The 27,838-nt window shown below is 43.0% G+C and overlaps 1 protein-coding gene across 5 annotated transcripts in view; it reads left to right on the top strand.

Annotated features, from left to right (window-relative positions):
• LOC120537847 (N-acetyllactosaminide beta-1,3-N-acetylglucosaminyltransferase 3-like) overlaps positions 1–23,993 on the top strand; it is a 127,639-nt gene extending 103,646 nt beyond the window's left edge. For all 5 annotated transcript variants that reach the window (XM_039767082.1, XM_039767081.1, XM_039767083.1 and 2 more), the window contains exon 4: positions 20,828–23,993. In XM_039767082.1, coding sequence (XP_039623016.1) covers positions 20,896–22,065 — 1,170 coding nt within the window. In that variant the 5' untranslated portion in view covers positions 20,828–20,895 and the 3' untranslated portion in view covers positions 22,066–23,993. The remainder of the gene's footprint in view (positions 1–20,827) is intronic.
• Positions 23,994–27,838: the final 3,845 nt, after the last annotated feature.

Raw genomic sequence — 27,838 nt, 5'->3', positions numbered from 1 at the left:
TGAGTAACCATAATTTAATTTTCTACTTACAGTACTTAGTACATGTACGTACGTTTAGTGTCACTGTACACACATTTACTGTATACTATTTTTCTTGCATTGTACGTATTTATTGCTGGTGGCCTGTCTATCGTAATGGCCGTAACATAAGTGATATCGGAGATGCTCGACATCTTTAAAATAATATTTAGGTTTTACCGGATATAAACAGTGTGTTTACATACGTAATTTCAATGGATCTTACCTAATATCTAAGAGAATACAAAGGGTTTATGCCGTATAACTGTGCGGGGAATATTTATAACAGTGTGTGAGAGTTTATAAGGGCTTAAAATATATAAAAATAACCATACAAACATATGGGTTCTACTTCGCGGATTTTCACCTATCGCGGGGGGGTCTGGAACGCAACCCCCGCGATTGAGGAGAGACTACTGTATATCTTTATCTATATATACATCCATTCATTGTCTAACCCGCTGAATCCGAATACAGGGTCACGGGGGTCTGCTGGAGCCAATCCCAGCCAACACAGGGCACAAGGCAGGAACCAATCCTGGGCAGGGTGCCAACCCACCGCAGGACACACACAAACACACCCACACACTAGGGCCAATTTAGAATCGCCAATCCACCTAACCTGCATGTCTTTGGATTGTGGGAGGAAACCGGAGCACCCGGAGGAAACCCACGCAGACACGGGGAGAACATGCAAACTCCACGCAGGGAGGACCCGGGAAGCGAACCCGGGTCTCCTAACTGCGAGGCAGCAGCGCTACCACTGCGCCACCGTGCCGCCCTCTATATATACAGTGGGTATACAAAAGAATCCCCCCTTTTGAAATATTCCCATTTTTTTTTGCTTTACAGCCTTAAATGAAAACACACAAACTAATATTTTTCCATCCATCTATCCATTTTCCAAACTGAAGCTGAATCCAAACACAGGGTCACGGGGGTCTGCTGGAGCCAATCACAGCCAACACAGGGCACAAGGCAGGAAACAAACCCCAGGCAGGGTGCCAGCCCACTGCAGGACACACACAAATACACCAAGCACACACACGGGCCAATTCAGAATCGCCAATGCACCTAACCTGCACGTCTTTGGACTGTGGGAGGAAACCCACGCAGACACGGGGAGAACATGCAAACTCCATGCAGGGAGGACCCAGGGAAGCAAACCCGGGTCTCCTAACTGCGAGGCAGCAGCGCTACCACTGCGCCACCGTGCCGCCCTTAATATTTTTCCAGCTTTACTTACTCAATACAATCTGTAACATCCAAGTGAAAGACATCATAGCTACAGTTCAGGAAAAAAAAACATAAAAACAAGAAATGCTGAGATTAATAAAGGATCTGCCCCTCCTAAACTCACTCAGGTGTCAGTGCCCACCATTTCCATTGTGGTTACTGGTTTCCTCCCACCTGTGATCAGCTGTAATGAGTGTGATTTAGTGAAGCTGTTCCTGGAGCATTTATTCCCTTGCTTGGTAGTGAAACTGACGGCGAACAACTGATTATGGGTGGCAGGCCATTTTCAAAGGTTGTGGGCAGACATAAAGCAGGAGATGGAGAGACACACAAATCTCAAAGGTTTTATCAATCCCAAGGAGCCCAGTAAAGTCATAATAAAGAAGTGGTAAGTGTCTGGTACTACTAGGACTCTCCCTGGATCCTCCAAACTGGATGGAAGATCAAGGAGGAAACTGGTAAGAGAGGCTACCAAGAGGCTAATGGCCACTTTGTAGTTACAAGATTTGATGGCAAAGAGTGGTCATTGTCAATTTCACAAGCGCTCCACAATGGTGGCTTGTTCGGGAGGATCACAAGGAAAATTCCACTTCTCAAGAAAGGCCACATTAAAGCTCGTTTGAGCTTTGCCAGAATGCACCTTAAGGATTCTGATGCCAAGTGGAAAAAGGTTTAATGGTCAGATGAGACCAAAATCAAACTACTGGGCCACAATACCAAACGGTACACCAGTGCAGCTCACCATCCACAACACACCATACCTACAGTAAAGCACGGAGGGGGCAGCGTCCTGTTGTGGGGGGGCCTGGGGCTCTCGTTAGGGTAGAAGGAAAAATGGATGTGGAAAAATAACATCAAATTCTGGAGGAAAACCTGCTACCCTCTTCCAGAAAGTTGAAGATGGGCAGAATGTTCACTTTTCAACACGACAACGAACCAAAGCACACAGCAAAATTGACCATGCAGTGGCTGAAGGAGAAAAAAGTGAATGTCCTCGTGTGGCCAATCAGACCCCCGACCTAAATCAGAGTAAAAATCTGTGGAAAGATCTGAAGATAGCAGGCCACCAACGCTCACCATCCAATGTGACCGAACTTGAACAGTTAAACGGTAAAGAAGAGTGGGGGGCAAATATTGAGTGGGCTCAATCTAGATGTGCAAAGAGATAGAGAAAAATCAACAGATTTAAGGCTGTCATTAAAGCAAAAGGGGGTTCAACAAAATGACATCAACATTGGTGGTGATCCTTTATTAATCTCAGTAGGTCTTTTTTTATAATTTTTCTGAACTGTAGCTGTGATATCTTTCACTTGGATGTTAGAGGTTGCATTGAGTAAGTAAAGCTGGGAAGAAATATTTTTTGTGTGAGTTTTCAGAGGTAAAAAAAAATGGGAATATTTGGAAGGGGGGATTCTTTTCAATACCCATTGTATATCTATCTGTCTCTCGAGCTGCCGATTGAAGCACTCTGTCCAATGATGATCAGTATGTTAAACTGAAAAATTCTTTGGTCGATAAATAGCGTATTACCAGGAATGTGGAGCCTCTGAACTATTTGTTTGTAGTACTAGGGTGTTGTACCGTGTTAGCCATTATGAATGTAGAGAAGAGCCAAGCAAAATGACACCTTTTATAGGCTAACTAAAAAGATTACAATATGCAAGCTTTCGAGGCAACTCAGGCCCCTTCTTCAGGCAAGATGTAATCAAAAACTATTTGTTTGAATATGTTCTTGGAGACCAAATGTAACATTTAGGTCTGAGATACGATATCTAAGACGTCACATGTTGTTTGTGCCTATGATAAGCAAGTCTCCTGGAGTACGAGGGAAAGCTGACTGTGCATGTGTTATTCATATGGTACTTGTGCGGGTTACAGTGCCAGGGAATAACATGCATGTGTATATGTCTTTCATATGGTATTTTTGTGCTTATGGTCTGTGTGTGTTAATCTTAAGGTGACACAGTAGACCACCCCATTAAAGGGTTGTAGAAAATAAATAAAGCATATATTGGTGGCATGGTGACGCAGTGGGTAGTGCTACTGCCTCGCAGTTAGGAGACCCGGGTTCGCTTCCCAGGTCCTCCCTGCGTGGAGTTTGCATGTTCTCCCCGTGTCTGCGTGGGTTTCCTCCCACAGTCCAAAGACATGCAGGTCAGGTACACTGGCGATTCTAAATTGTCCCTGGTGTGTGCCCTGCGGTGGGCTGGCGCCTGCCTGGGATTTGTTTCCTGCCTTGCGCCCTGTGTTGGATTGGCTCCAGCAGATCCCCGTGACCCTGTAGGATATAGCGGGTTGGATAATGGATGGATGGATATGTAGAAGGAAATATGACTGTAGCACAGTCTCCTCTTGTTTGTCAGATTTCTTATATCTTAGTGATTCTGTATTGGGACTTTGTCTGACTTTGATTGACTTTGTTGCAGGCCGTTCTGTTTTGCCTTTGTGCTCCACAGAGATTTATTATGGTTAGAATACATCTTTTATTTAATAAATATTTGGCATTGTGCTTAATGTTAGCCGGAGTTTGACTACCATATCCCCCCTTCTAGTGGGCATTTTTGGAAATGCTTTGTAACTCTTTGGTGTTTGGAACTCTTCGCTCATGACAGAGATGTAGAACATTTTATCAAAAGGTGTTGTAAAATACTTCCTTGTAATAAATGCAATGAAAACTAATGAGGTGGTCATTGATTATAGCAAAATAAAGGCTATAGACCCACATATGTAAAGAAACGGCAAACTAGTATTTTGATTTACGGTTGGAGGCTAATAAACAGTTAAGATTCAGTGGAAGTGTTTCGGATACAGCTAACAAATTCCAGATAAGGCTGTTGCTCTGGCACATTTTTCACATGTTCTGCGGAACTGATAAGTAAAACCATTTTATTTTTCCGTCTTGCTTAACATGCCTGCCGAAGACAAAGTCAAACTCCAGCATCTGATTAAAGCAGTGAGTCAAGTCATTGTGACCCGAGTAAAAGTCAGTGCAATGATTATATCAGGATCTGTGCCCATATTTATCAAGAGTCGTCAAGTAGGAAAACTGTACCGTAACAGGTTCAAAATTCTCAGAGGGACTCAAATGTGGTGCCGTTCTTCTCGATTTTTTTTTATATATATATATATATATATATATATATATATATATATATATATACTGCTCAAAAAAATTAAAGGAACACTTTTTAATCAGAGTATAGCATCAAGTCAATGAAACTTATGGGATATTAATCTGGTCAGTTAAGTAGCAGAGGGGTTGTTAATCAGTTTCAGCTGCTGTGGTGTTAATGAAATTAACAACAGATGCACTAGAGGGGCAACAATGAGATGACCCCCAAAACAGGAATGGTTTAACAGGTGGAGGCCACTGCCATTTTCCCTCCTCATCTTTTCTGACTGTTTTTCACTAGTTTTGCATTTGCTATGGTCAGTGTAACTACTGGTAGCATGAGGCGATACCTGGACCCTACAGAGGTTGCACAGGAAATCCAACTTCTCCAGGATGGCACATCAATGTGTCATTGCCAGAAGGTTTGCAGTGTCTCCCAGCACTGTCTCAAGGGCATGGAGGAGATTCCAGGAGACAGGCAGTTAGTCTAGGAGAGCTGGACAGGACCATAGAAGGTCCTTAACCCATCAGCAGGACTGGTATCTGCTCCTTTGGACAAGGACAAACAGGATGAGCATTTCCAGAGCTCTACAAAATGACCTCCAGCAGGCCACTGGTGTGAATGTCTCTGACCAAACAATCAGAAACAGACTTCTTGAGGGTGGTCTGAGGGCCCAACGTCCTCTAGTGGGCCCTGTGCTCACAACCCAGCGCAGTGGAGCTCAATCGGCATTTACCATAGAATACCAGAATTGTCAGGTCCACCAATGGCACCCTGTGTTTTTCACAGATGAGAGCAGGTTCACCCTGAGCACATGTGACAGACGTTGAAGGGTCTGCAGAAGCCATGGAGAATGTTATGCTGTCTGTAACATCATTCGGCATGACCAGTTTGGTGGTGGGTCAGTGATGGTCTGGGGAGGCATATCCATGGAGGGACGCACAGACTTCTACAAGCTAGACAAAGACACCTTGACTGCCATTAGGTATCAGGATGAAATCCTTGGACCCATTGTCAGACCCTACGCTGGTGCAGTAGGTCCTGGTTTCCTCTAATGCACGACAATGCCCGGCCTCATGTGGCAAGAGTATGCAGGCAGTACCTGGAGGATGAAGGAATTGAAACAATTGAATGGCCTTCACGATCCCCTGACTTAAACCCAATAGAACATCTGTGGGACATTATGTTTCGGTCCATTAGGCGCCGCCAGGTTGCTCCTCAGACTGTACAACAGCTCAGGGATGCCCTCATACAGATCTGGGAGGAAATGCCACAAGACACCATCCGTCGTCTCATTAGGAGCATGCCCGACGTTGTCAAGCATGCATACAAGCTCGTGGGGCCACACAAGATACTGAAAAGCATTTTGAGTAGCAGAAATTAAGTTTTTGAAAAATGGACTAGCCTGCCACATCTTCATTTCACTCTGATTTTAGGGTGTCTACACAATTGAGCCCTCTGTAGGCAGAAAACTTTTATTTCCATTAAAAGACTTGGCATCCTTTTGTTCCTAAGACATTGCCCTGTCGTTATTTGTATAGATATCCAACTTCATATTGAGATCTGATGTATCTAATGTGTTTCTTTAAAGTGTTCCTTTAATTTTTGTGAGCAGTATATATATGTATATATATATATATGTATATATATATATATATATATATATATATATATATATATATATATATATATATATATATATAAATATATAATTTTTTTAATCAATTTTCCTAATTTCTGAAACTCTTCACTAGGATTTAGGAGAACTCGTGAGCTGTCCTAACTCTCTGGGAGCTGCCAGACGGTGGAGTTCAGGCACACACATCCCAGGAAAGGCTGAATGTTTTAGAAATACTGGATAGCAATCAATTCTTAAAGATCTTGATATGAGAGAAAAAGAATAATATTCGTAGCAAATCTCGTTCATTTCATGATTGATTCATCTTCACATGGAGAAGCCATGCACTGCCAGCCAAAAATGAAAGTGTTGGTATTGTTTTGGCCACAGGGAAAATGTAGCTTTGCAACAACAATGATCTGTGTATGTCCTAGCCAACCATTTTTTCATTTTTTGCACCGAACTTAGATTGTCCTTACAATGCAATTAATAGAACATTTGAGCAATGTAGACCAGAACAAGCCATTCAGCCCAACACAGCTTGCCAGTAATGTCCACTTTACTCTTCCAAAATAACATCAAGTTGAATTTTGAAGGTCTCTAAAGACCTCCTGTCTACCACGTTACCTGGTCACTTATTCACATGTCTGTGGTCCTCTGTTTTAAGAAAAACATTTTAATGTTTGTGCAAAATATCCCCTTCACAAGTTTCCAACTGTGTCCCTCCGTGTTCTTGATGAACTCATTTTAAAGTCACCGTCTCGATCCACTGGACTAATTCCCTTCATAATGTCAAACACATCAGTCAGGTCTCCTCTTCATCTCCTTTAAAGGCTCAGCTCTTTTAATCTTTCCTCATAACTCATCCCCTGTAACCCTGGAATCAGCCTAGTCGCTCTTCTCTGGACCTTTTCTAGTGCTGTTATGTCCTTCTTGTAGCCTGGAAACAAAAACTGCACACGGGACTCCAGATGAGGCCTCACCAGTGTGTTATAAAGCTTGAGCAGAACCTCCTTGTGACTTGTACTCCACACGTCAAGGCGCTATATAACCTGACATTCTGTTAGCCTTCTTAATGGCCTCTGAACACTGTCTGGCAGTTGACAGTGTCGAGTCCACTATGACTCCTAAATCCTTCTCTTGAGGTGGACTCTTGATTTTCAGACCTCCCATTGTGTATTCGACCTTCACATTTTTACTTCCTATGTGTAATTCTTTGCATTTACTTACAATAAATTGGTTAAATGTCTCCGCTCTTTTAATCTTTCCTCATAACTCATCCCCTGTAGCCTTGAATCAGCCTAGTCGCTCTTCTCTGGACCTTTTCTAGTGCTGTTATGTCCTTTTTGAAGCCTGGAGACCAAAACTGCACACAATACTCCAGATGAGGCCTCACCAGTGTGTTGCAAAGCTTCAGCAGAACCTCCTTGGACTTGAACTCCACAAACTAGGTCGCTATATAACCTGACATTCTATTAGCCGCCTTAATGGCTTCTGAACACTGTCTGGCAGTTGATCATGTCGTATCCACCATGACTTCTTATTCAACTTTCAGACCTCTGAGTTGCTCTGAGACAAAATCAGGTGCTGCTTTAATTGAACAAGTAATTGTGCTAGTTGTTTTATTACACACATTCAAATCTTTTCCTCGGAGAGTCGCAGTCAGGGCGGCTGATGGAACAGTCCTTACAGATGATGCTGCAGTTGTGACCCGCTGGGGTGGTTACATTGATGGCACATCTCTGGGTCTGCGGTTTTTGAGGCTGATCCTCCAATTAGCTGGGAACCTCCAAATCTCACTAAGACTGCGCAGGCGGTGAACCAGCTGAGGGTAGGGAAGGCTGCAGGGATATTGCGAGTGTCCTGATAAAAACCAAGAGTCAGGCCTTTAATGACCTCTTGTGCACGGCCATCAACAATGTGTCTGTCTGCAGAGAGAGTGTCGACCTCGTCGAGAGGTTTACTTACCTCAGCAGTGACATTCATATGTCTGCTGAGTCTTCTAATGAAGTGGGAGAGCACGGGGAGGTCATGAGGTTGCTGAAAAGGGGTGTATTCCACTCCTGATATCTCTGTAAAAGGATGAAGGTCCAAGTCTTTTGAGTTTTGGTGTTTCCCGTTTGTGAGACATGGACTCTATCCAGTGACCTGAGATGAAGACTGGACTCCTTTGTTAGTGCGTCTCCTCAAAGAATCCTTGGGTACCGCTGCTTTGACTTTGTGCTGCTCATGGAGTCCCGAATGAGGCACATGACCTGCATTGTGAGGGATAGCGTCAGTTACGGCACTACGGCCGTGTGGCTCAATTCCCCGAGGGCAGGGGTCCTCAATCCCAGTCCTGGAGAGCCGCAGTGGCTGCAGGTTTTTGTTCTGACCTGGTTGCCTAATTAGAAAGCAATTCTTGCCAATAAAGCACTAACAAGCTATGAAATTTAATTAACTCTGCTATGTCAGGTCATTCTCATATCCTAGATTTTCTTTCCCTTTCTATCATGCAAATGATTTGAAGGCTAAAAAGGACGAGTAATTCTCAGTCCTTCACTTTTTCTCTTCATTTTTCTTCCAAGTATTTAATTAAACCCAATAGTGCAGATAAATACACACAGGTGTAAATGTAAATGAGCTAAATGGAGAAATGCTGCTCTCTCTTGTCATTTGCATGTTATTGATAATAAGGAGCAATTAAAATAGCTGTTTAAGACAAAATTAAGCAATAAGGGCTCAAAATCACTAAAGTGAAGCAGAAGTGTTACTTTAGCAATAAGTGCTTTTTATTAAGCAACTGGGTTGGAGCAAAAACCTGCAGCCACTGCGGCTCTCCAGGACCGTGATTGAGGACCCCTGCCCAAGGGTGATCTGGCTCACAGGACCCTTATTGTTGTGGTCCAGGCCAAGGGGACGCCCATGTAACACCTGGCTGTATCAGATAGAGGGTCATTTCCGGAGGGTCTCTGCCTGGGGGTGTTGCCTACCAGGATCCCGAACTGTTTCACCTTGGGGTGGGTGTGGCAACGGGCTGTACCAGTGCCTGCTCCCCAACTTGAGTTGACTTGTTATATTTTTACCCTTGTCAATGTGCACATGCATGCTGTTTCAGAGTTTACATTGCAGTTAGAAAAAATAACTCTTCTTCATTTGGCTGTTCCCGTTAAGGATCGCCACACCGGATCATCATCTTCCATATCTTTCTGTCCTCTGCATCTTGTTTTGTTACACCCATCACGTGCATGTCCTCTATCACCACATCCATAAACCTTCTCTTAGGCCTTCCTCTTCTCCTCTTGCCTGGCAGCTCTATCCTTAACACCCTTCTCCCAATATACTCAGCATCTCTCCCCTGCACATGTCCAAACCAATGCAATCTCACATCTCTGACTTTGTCTTCCAATCGTCCAAACTGAGCTGACCCTCTAATGTCCTCATTTCTAATCCTGTCCATCCTCATCACACCCAATGCAAATCTTAGCATCTTTAACTCTGCCACCTCCAGCTCTGTCCTCTGTGCCACCGTCACCAGCCCATATAACATAGCTGGTCTCACTACCATCCTGTAGACCTTCCCTTTCACTCTTGCTGATACCCGTCTGTCATAAATCACTCCTGACACTCTTCTCCACCCTGCATGCACATTTTATTTGCCTATCGCGCCTTTCCCAGGCTTGCGCGTCTATACAGCAGGGCACTTGTACTTATCAATGTGCTCTGTCAAGATAAGCAAATCCAATCTAAGCAAAAAATTCAAATTGTGCGCTGAAGCCTGTAATGTGAACTTCATGTAAATATACCGGCACCGACGCCTTTTTAATATAGATCAGAATAAGTAACACGCCCAGGACAGACCCCTGAAGGACTCTAGTGATGACCTCATACTGCTCTTATCTGTAATTCTTCATCTCGGGCCAGTTTTGTAGGTCACCTCAGATGACTTCAAGCTTTTAGTTTCAGAAATAACCTTCAGTGTGGGACGGGAGCAAAGGCTTTGTGAAAGTCAAAGTCACTTCTTTCATATGTTGTATGCTTTGATTTAGTCAACTACTACAGTAGCCTGGTTTAAAAAAAAAAATCTAAAAGATTTGTTTGGCAAGATCAACTTCTCACAAACACACGCTGACTTTTATTTGATATACAGTGGATCCTTGGTTATTGAACATAATTTGTTTCTAAAGGGTGTTGAGAAATTGAATTGTTTGAAACCTGAAACCATTTTCTCTAGTCAAAAAATTGATTTAATCCGTTCCCGAACCCCAGATGATTGCTTATTTCAACTTTTATAACAGTACTTCATGCGTAAAATCATAGACAGAAAAAATGAAAATGCATAAAATCTTAAGCAAAACAATAAACACAATGATGTGACCTTGAATGTGGCATGGTGGTTGGTGCCACACAGGCAGCTCGGAGTATTTCAGAAACTTCTGATCTGCTGGGATTTTCACACACAACCATCTCTAAGGTTTACAGAGAATGGTCCAGAAAAGGGGAAAATATCCAGTGAGCGGCAGATCTCTGGGCCTTGTTGATGCCAAAGGTCAGAGGAGAATGGCCAGACTGGTTTGAGGGCATAGAAAGGCAACAGGAACTCGGATAACCAACTGAGATATGCAGAAGAGCATCTCTGAATGCACAGCATGTAGAACCTTGAAGCAGGTGGGCTACAACATCAGGAGACCACACCGGGTGCCACTCCTGTCACCTAAGAACAGGCAACTGAAGCTACAATTCACACCGTCTCGCCAAAATTGGACAATTGAAGACTGGAAAAACGGTGCCTGATCTGATGAGTCTCAATGTCTGCTGCAACATTCAGAATGTTGACAACATGAAAACAACAACATTTATTTCTATAGCACATTTTCATACAAACAGTAGCTCAAAGTGCTTTACATAATAAAGAATAGAAAAATAAAAGACACAATAGGAATACAAAATAAGTCGACATTAATTAACATCGAATAAGAGTAAGGTCCAATGGCCAGGGGGGACAGAAAAAACAAACAAAAAAAAAAAAACTCCAGACGGCTGGAGAAAAAAATAAAATCTGTAGGGATTCCAGACCATGAGACCACCCAGTCCCCTCTGGGCATTCTACCTAACATAAATGAAACAGTCCTCTTTGGATTTAGGGTTCTCACGGAAGGACTTGATGATGAAAACATCCATCCTTCCTTGTATCAGGCTGGTGTTGGTGGTGTGATGGTGTGGGAGATATTTTCTTGGCACACTTTGGATCCCTTAGTACCAACTAGGCATCATTTAAATGCCACAGCCTCATTGCTGACCATGTCCATCCCTTTATGACCGCAGTGTACACCTTTTCTGATAGCCACTTCCAGCAGGATGTCACAAAGCTCCGATCATCTCAGACTGGTGTCTTGTACATGGCCAGGAGTTCATTGGACCACAGTTCCCAGATCTCAATCCAATAGAGCACCTTTAGGATATGGTGGAACGGGAGATTCGTAATCATGGAAGTGCAGATAACAAATTGTTGTTATATGTCAATATGGAGCAAAATCCCTGAGAAATGTTTCCAGCACCTTGCTGAATTTATGGCCCAAAAAATTATGGCAGTTCTGAAAGGCATAAAGGGGTTGAATAAAGTACTAGCAGGGTGTACCTAATAAAGTGGCCAGTGATTATCATGCAAAATTATGGAAACAATGGAGAAAAAAACAAACAAATGTACATCTTTGAGGTTTCGGAGCAAAATCTGAGCTTGGAGAAAATGTGCAGCCTCCATACGGCAACTGGGCACAAGATGTGAATTTGGGACGCTTCATTCCACTGTCGTCTGCCCATCTGACGATCTGAATATATACAATACAGTTTGTTTTGGTTTTTGTCAGTGCGACTTTAAGTGGTTGGCATTTCTGGATTGAATGAGGGGCCGATGCTGGGAATTTTCTATTTTTGTGTTCCGTCTGAGGGGTGGTGTCAGGGCGTCCACTACGTCCATCACTCTTCACTTGATGTTGCTCTTGACTGTCCTCCCCAGACCTTAATGCTTTCATTTACGCCTGCCATTCACCTACACATGGCTGGGCTTAACTGCTTCATATGTCTCACTATTCCTTCTAACCACATTTCTTACTGCCACCTTTCGTTCTTCCTTCCTTCCTTCCTTCCTTCCTTCCTTAGTGTTAATGTCTCTCACTGTATCACTCATCTTTATCTTAATGATCTTCCTGAGCTCTCATTTAACACACCCAACTAATAGATCTCCTCTATGGTGGGGGACATGACTGTGGTCTTCACCACCACACCTTCATCTGTCTGAAACGTCCATCCTTCCGGTCTCATCAAGTTTATGAAATTATTTGCATGTCTGCTCTGATCTGTTGACAATAATACCCACAGGAGACCACTCGCACATATTGAGACACACACACACACACTGAGTATACAGTGCCTGTACAAAGTTTTAACGTTTTGTTACATGTCATTGAATCACAGTGTATACTTTAACGTGACACTTTTCTTAATCTGATCAGCTGAAAAAAAACTTTTTAATGTCGAAGTGAAAACCAATCTCTGCAGAATGGTCTAAATTCCATGCAAATATTAAACACAAAGCAGCAGATGGCATAAGTATTCACCTGCCAAAAACCTTCAAGTCCGTGTTTAAAGCCAGAAGTAAACGAAGACTTTCCTGACGTTTACCAATGTGTCTCCTCTCAATTAAGAGCAGAGTTTTAACCATGAAGCCGATTGCAGAAGATGAGCTTTCCTAGACATTTTTAAGAGAGAAGTGCTGTGAGACTTTAAACGCCCCTCATATTGCTTTTTAACGGATGCAGGATTAGCGGACAAAACTCATTTTGAAGCCAGTCATGCCTGCATTAAAGGGCACCTAAAGATTAGTGTCTGGCTGTTTGGTTGCACCAGCAGGAGTAGACCATGCAGGGCTTTTGTGGCTCTGGACTCCCATCATATGTAGTCCAGTTTAAGAGTTAATGGTCGTGATTCCTCAAAAGTACTCAAAGCCAGAAGTAAATGAAGACTATCCTGATGTTTCCCAATGTATCTCCTCTCAATTAAGAGCAAGAGTTTTAACTGTGAAGCCGATTACAGAAGCTGAGCGTTCCTAGACATTTCAAAAAGATAAGTGCTGTGTGACATGAAAAGCGCATCTCCATTGCTCTTTTACGGATGCTGGAAGAAACTTTAAAACACCAGGAATGACCAATTTGGTTTCATTTTGAAGCCAGTCATGCCTGCATTAAAGGGCACCTGAAGATTAGAGTCTGGCTGTTTGGTTGCACCATGTAGGGCTTGTGTTGCTTTGGACTCCCGTTGCATGCTGTCCAATTTAAGAGTTAATGGTCGGGATTCCTCAAAAGTGCTTAAAGCCAGAAGTAAAAAGACTTTCCTGATGTTTACCAATGTGTCTCCTCTCAATTAAGAGCAGAGTTTTAACTGTGAAGATGAGCTTTCCTAGACATTTTTAAGAGATAAGTGCTGTGAGACTTGAAACGCGCATCATATTGCTATTTAATGGATGAAGGAAAAGAGTGGACGAAACACCGGGTTGACTAATTTAGTTTCATTTTGAAGCCAGTCATGCCTGCGTTAAAGGGCACCTAAAGATTAGTTTCTGGCTGTTTGGTTGCATCAGCAGTAGACCAAGCAGGGCTTGTGTGGCTTTGGACTCCCGTCACATGCCGTCCAGTTTAAGAGTTAATGGTTGCGATTCCTTAAAAGTGCTTAAAGCCAGAAGTAAATGAAGACTTTCCTGATGTTTACCAGTTTGTATCTTCTCAATTAAGAGCAGAGTTTTAACTGTGAAGCGAATTGTAGAAGTTGAGCGTTCCTAGACATTTCAAAGAGAGAAGTGCTGTGTGACATGAAAGCGCATCTCCATTGCTCTTTTACGGATGCTGGAAGAAACTATAAAACACCGGGGATAACCAATTTGGTTTAATTTTGAAGCCAGTCATGCCTGCATTAATAGATGGTGGCCTTGACAGCTCGGGTCTCTCTCAGTCTCTGCGTCAGCTCCTTCCATTTCTCCTCATTCTGTTTTACTGATCTGCTCCACCTTTGTCAGGTGTCCCGGTGATCCAAGTGAATGACTTTTCTCAAGTCCAGCCACAATTTCTCCATTGGATTGAGATCTGAACTCTGATTCTGCCACTCCAGAACGTAGACTTTGTTATTTTGAAGCTATTCTTATCTACGGTGCTTTGAAAAATTATTTGCCTCCTTCCCGAGTTTCTTTCTTTTTTTTTTTTTTTTTTTGCATGTTTGTCACACTTAAATATTTCAGATCATCAAACAAATTTAAATAATAGACAAAGATAAGCCAAGTAAACAGAAAATGCAAGTTTTAAGTGATAGGTTGTTTTTTTTTTCCCCCCTTAATAAATAAAACCATCTATACCTACATGGCCCTATGTGAAAAAGTAATTGCGCCCCTCTTGTTAAATCATGAAGTAGCTGTGGTTAATCGCATTTTTTGGAAAACTGAGTTCAATCTCACTATCCACACCCAGGCCTGATTACTGCCAGACCTTAAATAGAACCCGGCAGACAAAGCGAAGTGGGCCTTAAAGATCCCACGCCGCGATCTAAAGAAATTCAGGAAAAAAATGAGAAATACAACAATTGACATCCATCAGTCTGGAAAAGATTACAAACAACATTTGTTTCTATAGCACATTTTCATATAAATTATGGAGCTCAAAGTGCTTTACAGGATAAAGAAAGAGAAAAAAGACAAAATAAATAAGAAAATTAGGGAACACTAACATAGAATAAAAGTAAGGTCTGATGGCCAGGGAGGACAGGGGGTTAGGGTTAGGGTTAGGGTGTCTGTGTGTGTGTGTCTTCTGGTGAAGTGCGCATACGTGGGGCCACACGGCACGTGTTCAGTCTCTTCCTGTGCATTCCCTGTGTGTGCAGAGAGAGAGAGAGAGACACACAGACAGACACGCAGGCACACACACGAGAGACAGACACTCACACAAGCACACGCACGAGGCAGGCAGGCAGGCAGGCAGGCCGGCCGCACGCATGAGAGACACATTCACACACACACACACACACACAGGCCCGCGACAGAGAGAGACACACACATACACACAGGCAGGCCCACATGGGGGACAGACACACACGCACGCATGTACGCAGGCCCGCCACAGAGACAGACACGCACCTTTCTATGGTATAATTAACTATATTTGTGCTTAAAAATGTTAAAAATATATATATTCACATACAGTTCATATGGTCTGAAACGGATTAATGGTATTTACATACAATCCTATGGGGGAAATCGGTTCCACTCTATTACTGTCCGACAAAATTACAGGCATTTTACGGAAATACAAACCAGTATTACTGAGAGAGAAAATTAAAGGCACACAATACAGTGACGCACATTACAGCCACATACAAGGTCTCTTGCCATTTAATATGGACTGTTCATACAAATGTTTATGCACTACTGTTCTAGTGCCCGTTATTGTAACGGGCTTAATGTCTAGTAAATAAATAAAACTCTGCAGGGGTTCCGAGGCCACTGGACCACCCAGCCTCCTCTAGGCATTCTACCTAATATAAATGACCTCAATCAGTCCTCATGGTATTCAGGGTTCACCTGCTTTTAATCCATCAATGTAGGGACATCGTGTTGCTTTGATTAGGTGGTGGTGGTGCAGATGTCCACCACGGACAACCGGAAAAAGAACGGAAGAGAAAGTAGGAGTTAGTATGGATTACAAAGCCACCATGAATGATAATGATGGTTAAATGCAGAATGTCAGGGTTGCACTATAATGAAGCTGTGAGAAAGCCATGTTAACGTGTTTTTAGCAGTTTTTTAAAGTGCTCCACTGTATCAGCCTGGCAAATTTCCATCGGTCAGCTATTCCAGATTTTAGGTGCATAACAGCAGAAGGCCTGCCCACCTCATGACTTCTTTTTAGTTTAGCTCTTGGAATTCTAAGCAAACCCTCATTTGAAGATCTAAGGTTATGATTTGGAGTGTAAGGTGAGAGGCATTCTGAGTTATAAGATGGAGCAGATGTTTGAAGGCTTTGTAAACCGTAAGCAGTAATTTTAAAGTCAATTCTAAATGGCACAAGTAACCAGTGTAACGATGCTAGGACTCGGGTGATGTGCTCTGATTTTCTTTTCCTAGTTAAGATTCTAGCAGCTCCATTCTACACTTGTAATCAACTGATGTCTTTTTTTTTGGGTGGTCCTGGGAGAAGTGCGTTACAGTAATCTAGTCAACTGAAAACAAAAGCGTGAACTAATTTTTCTGCAGCTTGCAACGTTAAAAGAGATCTAACCTTTGCTATATTTCTTAATTAAAAAATGCTGTCCTAGTAATCTGATTAATATGTGATTTAAAATTCAGGTCAGAGTCAATAATCACCCCTAAATTCTTTTACCTCCGTCTAGACTTTTAAGCCTAATGGATCAAGTTTATTTCTAATACCCTCATTATATCCATTTTTGTCAATCACTAAAATTTGTTTTCTCCTTGTTTAGTTTGAGAAAATTCCTACTCATCCATTCAGAAACACAAGTAAGACATTGGGGGTTAATGAATCAAGAGAGTTGGGGGTCATCAGGTGCTATTGATAAATACAATTGTGTGTCATCAGCATAGCTGTGGTAGCTCACGTTGTGCCCTGAGATAATCTGACCTGATGGAAGCATGTAAATCAAAAAGAGCAGCGGACCCAGGATAGAGCCTTGTGGAACACCATATAGAATTTCAAAGCCATTTCTAAAGCTTTGGGACTCCAGCGACCCACAGTGAGAGCCATTATCCACAAATGGAGAAAACATGGAAAAGTGGTGAACCCTTCCCAGGATTGGACGGCCTACAAAAATTACCCCATAATGCAGCAACGACTCATCCGAGAGCTCACAAAAATCCCAGAATAACGCCTCAGTTAACATCAGTTGTTATCACTTAACCATAAAGTGACTGGGCATGCATGGCAGAGTTCCAAGGCGAAAACCACTGCTGACCAAAAAGAACATCAAGTCTTGTCCCACTTTTGCCAAAAAACATCTTGATGATATCCAAGACTTGGGGAAAATATTCTGTGGACTGACAAAACAAAAGTCGAACTTTTTGGAAGGTATGAGTCCCGTTACATCTGGCGTAAAAGTAACACTGCACTTCAGAAAAATAACATCATACCAACAGTCAAACATGGTAGTGTGATGGTCTGGGGCTACTTTGCTGCTTCAGGACCTGGATGATTGGCTGTGATTGATGGAACCATGAATTCTCTTCTCTACCAAAAAATTCTGAAGGAGAATGTCCAGCCATTAGTTCATGACCTAACCCTAACCCTGATCCAAAACACACCAGCAAATCCACCTCTGACCAGACCACTCCAAAACCTTAATTTCAAAGTCCGCACTTGAATCCAATTGAGATGCTGTGGCATGACCTTAGAAAAGGGGTTCATGCTCAGAAACCCTCCAATGTGGTTGGATTAAAACAATTCTGCACAGAAAAGTCGGCCAAAATTCCTCCACAGCGATGTGAAAGACTCATTGCCAGTTATCACAAACGCTTGATTGCAGTTGTTAATGCTAAGGGTGGCACAACCAGTTATTAGGTTTAGGGGGCAATTACTTTTTCACATAGGGCCATGTAGGTTTGGATAGTTTTGTTTTCCTTAATAAATAAAATCATCACTTAAAAACTGCGTTTTATGTTTACTTGGGTTATCTTTGTCTAATATTTAAATTTGATTAATGATCTGAACCATTCAAGTGTGACAAACGTGCAAAAAAAAAAAAAACATCAGGAAGGGGGCAAAGCGCTGTAGCTTTGGCTTTAGGCTTGGGCTCCTTATTTTGCTTGTCTTCTCCTATATGGTTGTGAGATATGAACACTATCCAGTGTCCAGAAAGAGGCACATTACCTGCATTGTGAGGGACTGTCAGTTACAGCACTATGGCCATGTGGTGTAATTTACCTGTGCGTAACGTGGCACACAGGACCTTCATTGTTGAAGACTTGAGCGGCTGGATCAGGTCAAGGGGATGCCCACGTAACATCTGACTGCAGCAGATAGGGGGGGTCATTTCCTGGGGGTGTCTGCCTAGGGATTTGCCAACCAGGATCCTGAGCTGTTTCTTTGTGTGGTGGTGTTACCAGTGCATGCTCCCCGACCTGACCTGACTTATGTAATTTCATAGGACCACCGCAATTTGAGTGGATCTCCTTTAAAAGCAAATTAATTTGTGTTGCCTCTCTTAATCAGGGCAGTCCGTTTTGTGTTTTGCAGTACGTGGGCATTGTGACGTCATGCACCTCCTTGTGTAAAATCAAACCACAAATGTCGCCATTTTACTGCAGAATGACAAATAACATAAAGATAAGCCTTGCCAGCCTCAGAGCATTTGGATTCCTTTCCATTTTCTTAATCATGATAGTCCACTCCCATGAACGACGCTTAAGGGCAGTCAGGGTGGAAGGATGGACTTGTGCAATCTGTTTGATTTGGCATTTGGGCTAAGTGATAAGTGAATGAGGTGGCGTCCCTCTACAGCATCATTGGTTGCACAAAATGCGTGCAATCTAAAACTCTGAGAAGTGTAGAATAAAAGCCCACTGTGATAGAGGGAAGTCAGGTCAGCAGGAACGGACCCAGGTGGCATGGCAATACCAAATGACAGCCATTCGTCTGTGCCCTTTAGGCCATTGCAGACAGGGTGAGGCCCTGATTATCACATACGGTGTGATGAGATGAGACTGACTGACGTTGTGGCTCGTGGCCTGGGCCAACCGGTGAGTCATTTATGTTGAGACAAAGTAGCTTTGGCAGACAAGCTTTAAGAAGAATCTGGATGAGATATTTTGGGACAGCTTAGCTAATAGATAGCTAGCTTGATGGACTGAACGGTCTTCTCCTCATTTGTCAGACTTTTGATCCTGGGGCGAATCGAGACTTTTTATCCTGGGGCGAGTCGAGACTTTTTCAGAGAGGTAATTTTAAATCTCGCGAGATGAGACTTTAAGATTTAACCGTGCCCTGGGCCGGAAATAAAAGACAGAGTAGAAGACGTCGTAAAGAGGTTCAAAAACGTTAGTGTGATACACATGCAGAGCACGTTTGAGATTATTGAAGTACTAAAATTCGAAAGTCTCAAAAAACTGATAGTAAAGATCACGTTAGCGCTAAAAAACGGCAATTATTACTCGGTGAAATAACAGAACAGCGAAAAGAGTTTGAATATATGGACATAGGTGATATGTCAGAAGTATGTAGATATCCTTCGGCTTTAAAGTTCAGGTCGGAGACTTGTAGATCGTCTAATTTGTGTGGCCATCAGAGAAAAGTAGTGCTTCTGCCTAATGAAGAGGCGTAGCCGCGAGAAATAAGATTGGTCGTTTGGTGGAAGTGAAATCCACATACGCGAGCGGCAGAGACAAAGAGGAGACAAAGCCCCCTAGTAATGTATAAAAAATACATATATAGTTTTGTGTAGAATATTCCTTTAAGGCAGGGGTGTCCACTCCAGTCCTGGTGGGCCGCAGTGGCTGCAGGTTTTCATTCTCGCCCTTTTCCTAATCAGTGACCAGTTTTCACTGCTAATTAACTCCTTTACCCTTCATTTTCATAGCCCTGTTTTTAAGGACTCGGCCCTCTGAATTGATTTGTTGCTTCATGAAATGGCAGCCAAACCGGAAAGAGACATGAAACGAGCCGACAGATGAGCAGCTAAACTGGGATTTCAAACTCCAGCCAATCTGTTAATGAGAAGCTGATTCTTGCTGTTAATTAAGCTCATTATTTAATTTTGTGGCCTGTTGCTGCTCTCATTCTGCCACAGCAGACATTTCCAAAACTGTTGATTTTCTGTTCGTCAAAATGTTTTGGTGACCTGAGAGATCAACCTTACTGAGACCTTCACTTTTCTTTATTTTCAGATATCATGTGATAGGCACAGGTTAGCTGGACATGTGGCGGCTCATTTTGTGTCTCATTGTTTGGCTGCTAACTTAAAAAAGAGACAACTAAGGGGTCTGAGTCAAGTTAATTAAAATTAAAGCAAAAGAAGTTAATTAGCAGCAAAAACGGGTCACTAATGGAGAAGATGGTTAGAATGAAAACCCGCAGTCACTGCGGCCTTCCAGGACTGGAGTTCGACACCCGTGCTTTAAGGACTGTGCAACCAGTAGGGGGCGCCATTGAGCCTCAATACCCAGCACCGTCAGGGTTCAAATAATGGATTTTTTTTAATCCAACATGCAGCCAAACATTGAAACACAGCCCAAAACCTATACAAACGATACGCTTTTTGTCTCTTCCTGCTTCCCTATGTGTATTGCCTGCTGTCTCCCTAAGGTATGACAGTGGGGCTCCTTTTAAGCTGAACCTACAAGTACGTCCGGTGACACGACGTGGCTTGTTGTGGCTCTTCTGGGTTGTACAAAAACCAGGGAGGTTGTCCTCACTCCCCATGGCAGCACCCACTACCATCACCCAAGGACCCCCTACAGGGCTGCACTCCAGAACTCCCTGTTCCCATGGAGCCCTGCGGGTGTCCAAACTGGGACTACTTGCGAGGGCTACTGCCACCTGTTAATTTAGGGAATGAGCTGCTCCTGACCCTCCAGCTCTCACCAGTCCATCCTTCCGGTATCAGAGCCAGGATAGATATTTTTAGCCATCCCGGCCATATAGTGTCCGCAATCTGGCCATCCTTTCATTACGGCTTCCCAGCCGGGCGGGATGCCCATCTGTCCTCCTGGGCACTTACAGCTGAAAACTTTATGTATGTATGTAAATTTAAAAAAAAAAAAAAAAAACCTTTTAGTATTCCTTATTCCTAATTAATGTTTTTTTTTATTTCTTTACAGATACAAATGAACTGACAGAATATAAAAGATTCCTGGAAGAGGCCTATGTTGATGTAGCTGTTGCCAAGATGTGGGTTAGCCGCAGATATGAGACTCTTGCCCTCTTCCTAGTTGGCTTTGTGTGTCTTGCGATTCTCCTGTTTACCGATACCTTTGACAATCTGTCGGGTTTTCTTGACGAAAAGTCACCTCCGCTGCAGAATGAAAAGCTGCTGGCCAGCGATACCCTTGATATGCCTCCCGTATTCTTCCAAGAGATTCCTAAATGCACAGAGAACACATCTTCGGCAAACATCTCTGGATTCTCCAAGCTTCCCGATCATATCAAGGATTTTTTACGCTACCGTCACTGTCGCCGTTTCCCCATTTTAATTGACGCCCCTGCGAAGTGCGGCGAGACACCCAAGGACTCTTCCAACGTTTTCCTCCTGCTCATGATTAAGTCCTCGCCGTTGAACTACGATAGGCGGGAGGTGATCCGAAAGACGTGGGGCAGAGAACGATTAGAAGATGGCGTCTGGATTCGCAGGATCTTTGTCTCCGGTGTCTCGGGAAACGCAGTGGATGCCCGCAGGTATGGCTCGCTTTTAGAAATTGAGAGTCTGGAACACAAGGACATTTTGCAGTTTGACTTCATCGACTCCTTCTACAACCTCACGCTGAAGCAGATTCTCTTCCTACAGTGGATGGAATTGCGGTGCCCTCACGTCCACTTCCTCCTCAATGGGGACGACGATATTTTTGCCAACACTGACAATATGGTAGAGTTTCTGAAGGGCCTGAAGGAGAACGACGGGGACAAACATCTCTTCACCGGCCACTTGATCAGTCACGTCGGCCCCATTCGAGAAGTCCACAGTAAATATTACATTCCCGTGCAAGTCCAAGAATCCAATTCCTATCCTCCATACTGTGGTGGTGGTGGTTTCCTCCTGTCCAGGTTTACAGCCAAGACGATCCACAACATGTCGCATGGGATCGAGTTATTGCCTATCGATGACGTGTACATGGGCATGTGCTTAGAAAAGGCGGCTTTAAAACCCACGTCCCATAACGGGGTCAAGACGGCGGGCTTGCACGTTCCTTCTCAGACCCTCGACGCCTTTGATCCCTGCTATTACCGCGAACTGCTTTTAGTACACCGATTCCTACCCCATCAGACTGCTGTCATGTGGGCTAAAATCCACAGCCGTCACGTCAAGTGTGGCATCTCGGTGACCCACAAGCTTCCCAAATGACCTTCCACCGTATCTCAACTCAAAAGTGTTGATTAGTGAAGTTTGCGGACTGTTTTTTTTAATTTCTACTGTAATAAATTTTCCAAAAGGCTTCTGCTCTCAGGAGTAAATGCCCGTGGTGTGTATCTCAGGCCCTCCGCTATCAAAACTTGCAATCAGTTTTTGAGTTCATAGAAGTTAACTCTTGAAACCAATCTGAGCTTTGGTCCCTGGTCCAATCTGTGCTATTTTCACAACGTGCAATATAATTTATTTATTTTTTTTTTTCTTCCGGGTGACAGAATTGTGGAAGAAGAGCTTCTGGTTTGTCCCCCGATGGAAAATTCTGAATATAAACATCCTTTGCCCGGAGTATGGGGGGTTGGGTATGGTTGGGGGAGATCTTAATGGGGGGCATGGAAGGGTTAATGATGACTATCTAGGGCCCACTAGCATTGGATTAGTTGGAGCCTGGACTTGTTTTACAGAGAGAAATGGGTCCCACAGAGACTGCTGATCTATATAGGGCCCAGTGCTCTGGCCTTATATGGAGTTTTGACAAAATAAAACAAAAGACTTTTTTTTTTTTTTAATTATTTTATTCTGTATTCCATCACATATGTTTGTGGCTAGCACTTTAAGTCTAACGAGTATGTGAAGTTTACATTTTGCCTTAAAATTGACGCTGTGCCTTTGTGGGGTGACGTTAGTGTTGTACTGACATGGGAGTCGGCTTTTGGAAATTCTTGTCTCGGAGTAAACGTGGGAGAGTCTGTGGTGATGGGAAACAGAATGGCGGGTGCCTACTCGATGCCACAGAACTAGGCAACGGTGCCCTCTCCTGGCTAGTGTATGCAGCTCAATGTAGCTGCAATGTTAAGAATTTTGTTTTATCCTGACTAACAAAGCTTAAATGCCACATGTCTGCTTGTTTCATGCCTGGAACTTCGTAAATGTTCAAAGAGACTGTGATGAGGAATAGTTGCTGGGAAAACTTTGATCAAATATAGTTATAAGATTACAACTAAGAGGCCTTGTTTGTTCTATATTTACCTGTCAAAAAAGGAGCGTGCGGATATTAAGGTTACCTGACACTGGCTTAAGAAAGTTAACAGACTTACTTTAGTAACTTTACCATCTTTGTCTGGTTTTGATGCTTTTTGTTAAGTCATGCCTGTCAGCGATTACTTCTTCTATTGCAGAAATCGGTTATTAGAAGTGGAGATAGCGAAGCAGAACATGTGCCATCCGTTACCTGCACGCCAGCAGGAAGTAGATTAACCCGTCAATCCGGCACTTCCTGAATTTTGTGTACAATGATAATTGGAGCTTTGCTGGCTCAAATAGGTGTGTGTGTGTGTGTTGGGGTTTACGGGGGAAGGGTATTGCTGCAGCCTGGAGAAGATATGGGCGGACCTAGTTGGGGTGGGGATATGTCAATCATATTTGATTTCAGCGAATCACATTGTTGCTCACACACATCGATCAAAATTTTGTTTTTTTAACCACTACTCATAAATGACAGTTGTAAAAATTGTGGTTCAATCACAATTAATACATTCGATAGTTACTGTTCCATAAGAATCTGGCACTTGTACACCTTTGACTGCAGCATATCTTACGATATAGCACTCCATCTTGTGTATTGTCTAGCTCAGTGAAAGGATAGGCATCTGTCTGTGTGTCTGTCTGATTGTGTATGTCTCTGTCAATCCAACAGGTGGCACATTTTATTACATTTTTAGTAACGAAATGCATTGCATTGATCATTCAAACAGATGGCACATCACAAACATTTATAGTAATAAAACAGATTGCATTTGATCATTCCAACAGGTGATGCCTCACAAACTCAATAAAATGCCTTGCATTCGATTATTCCAACAAGTGGTGGGTGCATCACAAACATTTTTAGTTATAAAATACATTACATTTTCACTCTACCAGATGTATCACAAATATTTGTAGTGTTAAAATGCATTGCATTTGACTATTCCAACAGATGGTGCATCACAAACATTTTTTAGTAATGAAATGCATTTTATTTGTCATTCCAACAGAGGCACATCGCAAACATTTATAGCAATAAAGTGCTTTGCACGTGATCATTCCAAAAGGTGTTGCATCACAAACGTAAAATGCATTGCATATGATCATTCCAACAGATGGTGCATCACAAACATTTGTAGTTATAAAATACATTGCATTTGACCATTCCCGAAGATGGTGCATCACCGACATTTTTAGTAATAAAATGCATTACATTTTTCATTCCAGCAGAGGCACATCACAAACATGTAGCAATCAATTGCATTGCACGTGATCATTCCAACAGGTGGTGCATCACAAACGTAATAAAATGCATTGCATTTGATCATTCCAACAGGTGGTGCATCACAAACATTAACACTGCCTTTATGAGTCCTATACCAAATTCCATATAACAGACATGCGTGTTGCTTGGTGCACTGCAAACATTAACACTGAGGGCTACATTGATTATTTAGATTTCAGCCCGTCTGAAGTGGGTAGCACAGTTAATTGCTTAATAAAACAACAAAGTGGGTTGTTTTTGTTGGCTTTGTTTCATTGAGAAGGGCTCCATGACTCTCCCCTGCCTTCCTTTTGGAATGTTGCACAGGCAATTGGGTATAAGTAGGAAATCACTGACAGCAAACCCCTATTGGTGATTTGCTGAATGACAAAGTGATTGACAGCAATACTCTAACTTCTGCTTTAATTAAAGAAGCGATTGACCTCAAAAAATCGAATATGTAATTGGCTGTGACCGAAAAACGATTGACCACGCCCCATCGGTGACGCCCATTTTACTCCTGTGTGCGGCAGTATCTTTACTTGGTGGTTCGGAGCTTGGCTTTGGTGACGTAAGGAAAATGTGCTGCGTGCTGACGTCATCACCACTGGCTGTAGTTTGGTGCTGCGCTTCCTTTGCGTGTGAAACTTAATATTTAATTCCAGCATTTTCTTCTTAAAGTTCGTTTTTGGTTGCTACCAAGGGATCGGGTACATAATTTTCTGTCTCTTCTCTTTAGATGGGTTTTTGCCGTTTTTATTCCCCCCCCAAAAAAACTACTCGGAAACAAAGGCCAGTGTGAGTGTGTGTTTGCGATCTTTGAGTCGGCAGCGCGGGGCATGCAGGCAGTAAGTAAATTTGCCCGCTTCTTATCTGTTTGAAGTAAATAAGCGAGTGGGTTTCGTAGTCATTAAGGATCCAAAAGATTAATTTACTTTTTTGGTTAACTCGGGTACATTAAACGCAAGTCGGCGAGCACTGATGGCATGAAGAGGTGTAAACGGCACACATTTAAAAATCAGGACGTTTAAACAACGCAGTATTATAGTTGTATTGGTTGGGGGGAAACAAAGAAGAGGTGAAGAGATTTTCCAAGGAAAACAGAAAAGCATCAGAAAAAGTCCAGTGAGAAATTAAAAAAAAAAAATAAAAAAACATTTTAGCAGACGGAAGAAAAGATTTCCTTGTAGCTGTGATGGCACCTTTAAACTAATTCCGAGGTTTAGAGAAGACCAGTAAGTATTAAACAGGTACTGAACGTTGTTAAATTGGTAATTATATTCAATCCCAAGCCAAATGTAAGCCTGAGCAAGTCCTGTATGATTTACCATCTGATGAAGTCCACCTCTAGAAATTGTACATCTGCACGAGACGCCAGCTCATCCGACACCTTCAGTTTTAGGAGCGCTTAACTCGAGGAGCAGGTGGTTAGCCTGCGTTGTACTAAAGAATTGGCAGGCCTTCAGAGTGATAGTGTCCCCCGGAAATTGGCTCGGGAGGAGACTCCAGAGATAGAGAGAGGTTGGGAGCACACGCATATAACGCGTTACCACACACACTGAACCACCTGGATTGGTACTCGAGTACAGCGGGTGACACCTCAGCACCACACTAGAACAGTGGGAGTGCCAATCCTGCCACCAACCCCCAAGTTTTCCCTGTAAGTTGGAGGACCTTCTTGCAGGACTGGGTGAAGATTAACGTCATACCTAGGGTGAAGCAATGGCAGGTTAAGGGCCTTACTCAAGGGCCCAATGGAGCAGAGCGTTACGTCTGGCATTTAAGGGATTCGAACCAGCAACGTTGTCATTGCTGCTACAGATCCCTAGCCACGGAGCCACCACTACACCCACCGGACAGGATGGGGTTAAAAAAAAAAGTGGGCAACAGTTGGATGTAAGCACAGAGGTGACACACAGTTCGTGGGCATCAACACCAGAGTTCAAGGTGTCTGTCCATTTTGAGCTGGATGGTAGCTCTGAAAAGTAGGAATGATGAGCTCCCAACATGTCACTTTAAAACCAGTCCCCAGAAAGAGAGAAGTAGTGACAAGTGTGTGTGTGTTTGGGGTTGGGTCCTCCATTATTAGGGCTATTGAGACACAGGTTTGCTCCACAGACATGGAGTCTAATAAGTATGTTGTGTTGCCTTTTGTGTTCATGGATAGGAGACCTCAATGGAAGGGTGGATAAGCCCTTCTCTGGTGGCTTGGATCTGGTTGTCATTATCCAGAGCAATCTAGACATCCCAACAAAGCTCTCCAGTCCTATCCACTTAGTTTTTCCAAAATGACATCAAGTTGAGTTTTGAAGGTCTCTACTTTGGGACACTACTTGACCACTTATTCCATGTAAATGACATACATAGGGGGCTGGCTGTCAGTTCTGCAATCTAAATTTGAAAAGTTAGGTACCACACTGAAGAGTAGAACTGGCACAAAGGCTTTCCCTGTGCCTCTCGCCAGTCCAGGTAAGACTGAGAAGATCAGAAGGCTTCACGCGTGGCTCAAATCTTGGTGATGGATAGAAGGGTTTATGGGGGCATTGGGACTCCTTCTGGAACAGACTGGACCTGGACCACCGTGACGGGTTACATTTAAACAGAAGGGGCACCGATGTGTTGTGAGTAGGTTAGTTGAAGATTCTGCAGGAAGTTTAGAACTTCACGTGATGGGATGAACGTTCATGTAACGTCAGATAGGAACCGGGCCGGAGTAGAAGAAGTCGGGCAATAAACATTACTTGCCTTAATGCTAGGAGTGTTAAGTAAATGCATTGGAGTTGCGTGCAATTGCATGCAACTTTGATATAATGGGAGTTTGGTACACCTGTATAAATAGTAGAGATGGGCAAGGGTGTAACGTATACGGGTACACATTATTTAGGAAAGTTGGGCAAAACCGAAATGGCAGGGGAGTCGCCAAACGTCAAACAGAATTTAAAATCACTTGTGCTTTTTGGATTGGATGTTGGGCCCCAACTTAGTGAGGATGTTTGGATTCGATAGGCCAGCATTGGAGATCAAGACCTCGGATTTGGATTTGCTCGTTTTCTCTAACCAATCCAACTACTTCAGTACCAGTAAAGTCGACGGAACTGATAAGCTGCTTGCATTAAAAATGAATGTTTACGAAAATTTGAGTTGTGAAACCTGCCGCCGTATTTCTTTGGCTCGTTATCATCAAATGCCAGTTCATCCAACAGCTTATTGACGCAACTGTGAAGTGTGTTGTTAAACGTAACATTAGAAATAAATTCTTGTACTTGTGACTAATTGCTGAACAAATGGCGTGGCCCCTTTTTGGGTGCAATGCTGTCTTTGTCGAGGACTTTGGAATCTCATTTTACCTCCGGGATATTGAACTCCAGCTGAATCACATCAGTACTATAAGAAGAATGTTTAGTGTGTTGCTCTGCGCAAAGAATGCAATGAAATAACTTTACTGTTTGTTACCTTTTAATGTGTGCAGAACAAATAGCA

Source organism: Polypterus senegalus, chromosome 10, assembly GCF_016835505.1.
Source record: "Polypterus senegalus isolate Bchr_013 chromosome 10, ASM1683550v1, whole genome shotgun sequence".
In the NCBI taxonomy this organism is placed as follows: Eukaryota; Metazoa; Chordata; class Cladistia; order Polypteriformes; family Polypteridae; genus Polypterus; species Polypterus senegalus.
This window is presented reverse-complemented; position numbering and strand designations above follow the sequence as displayed.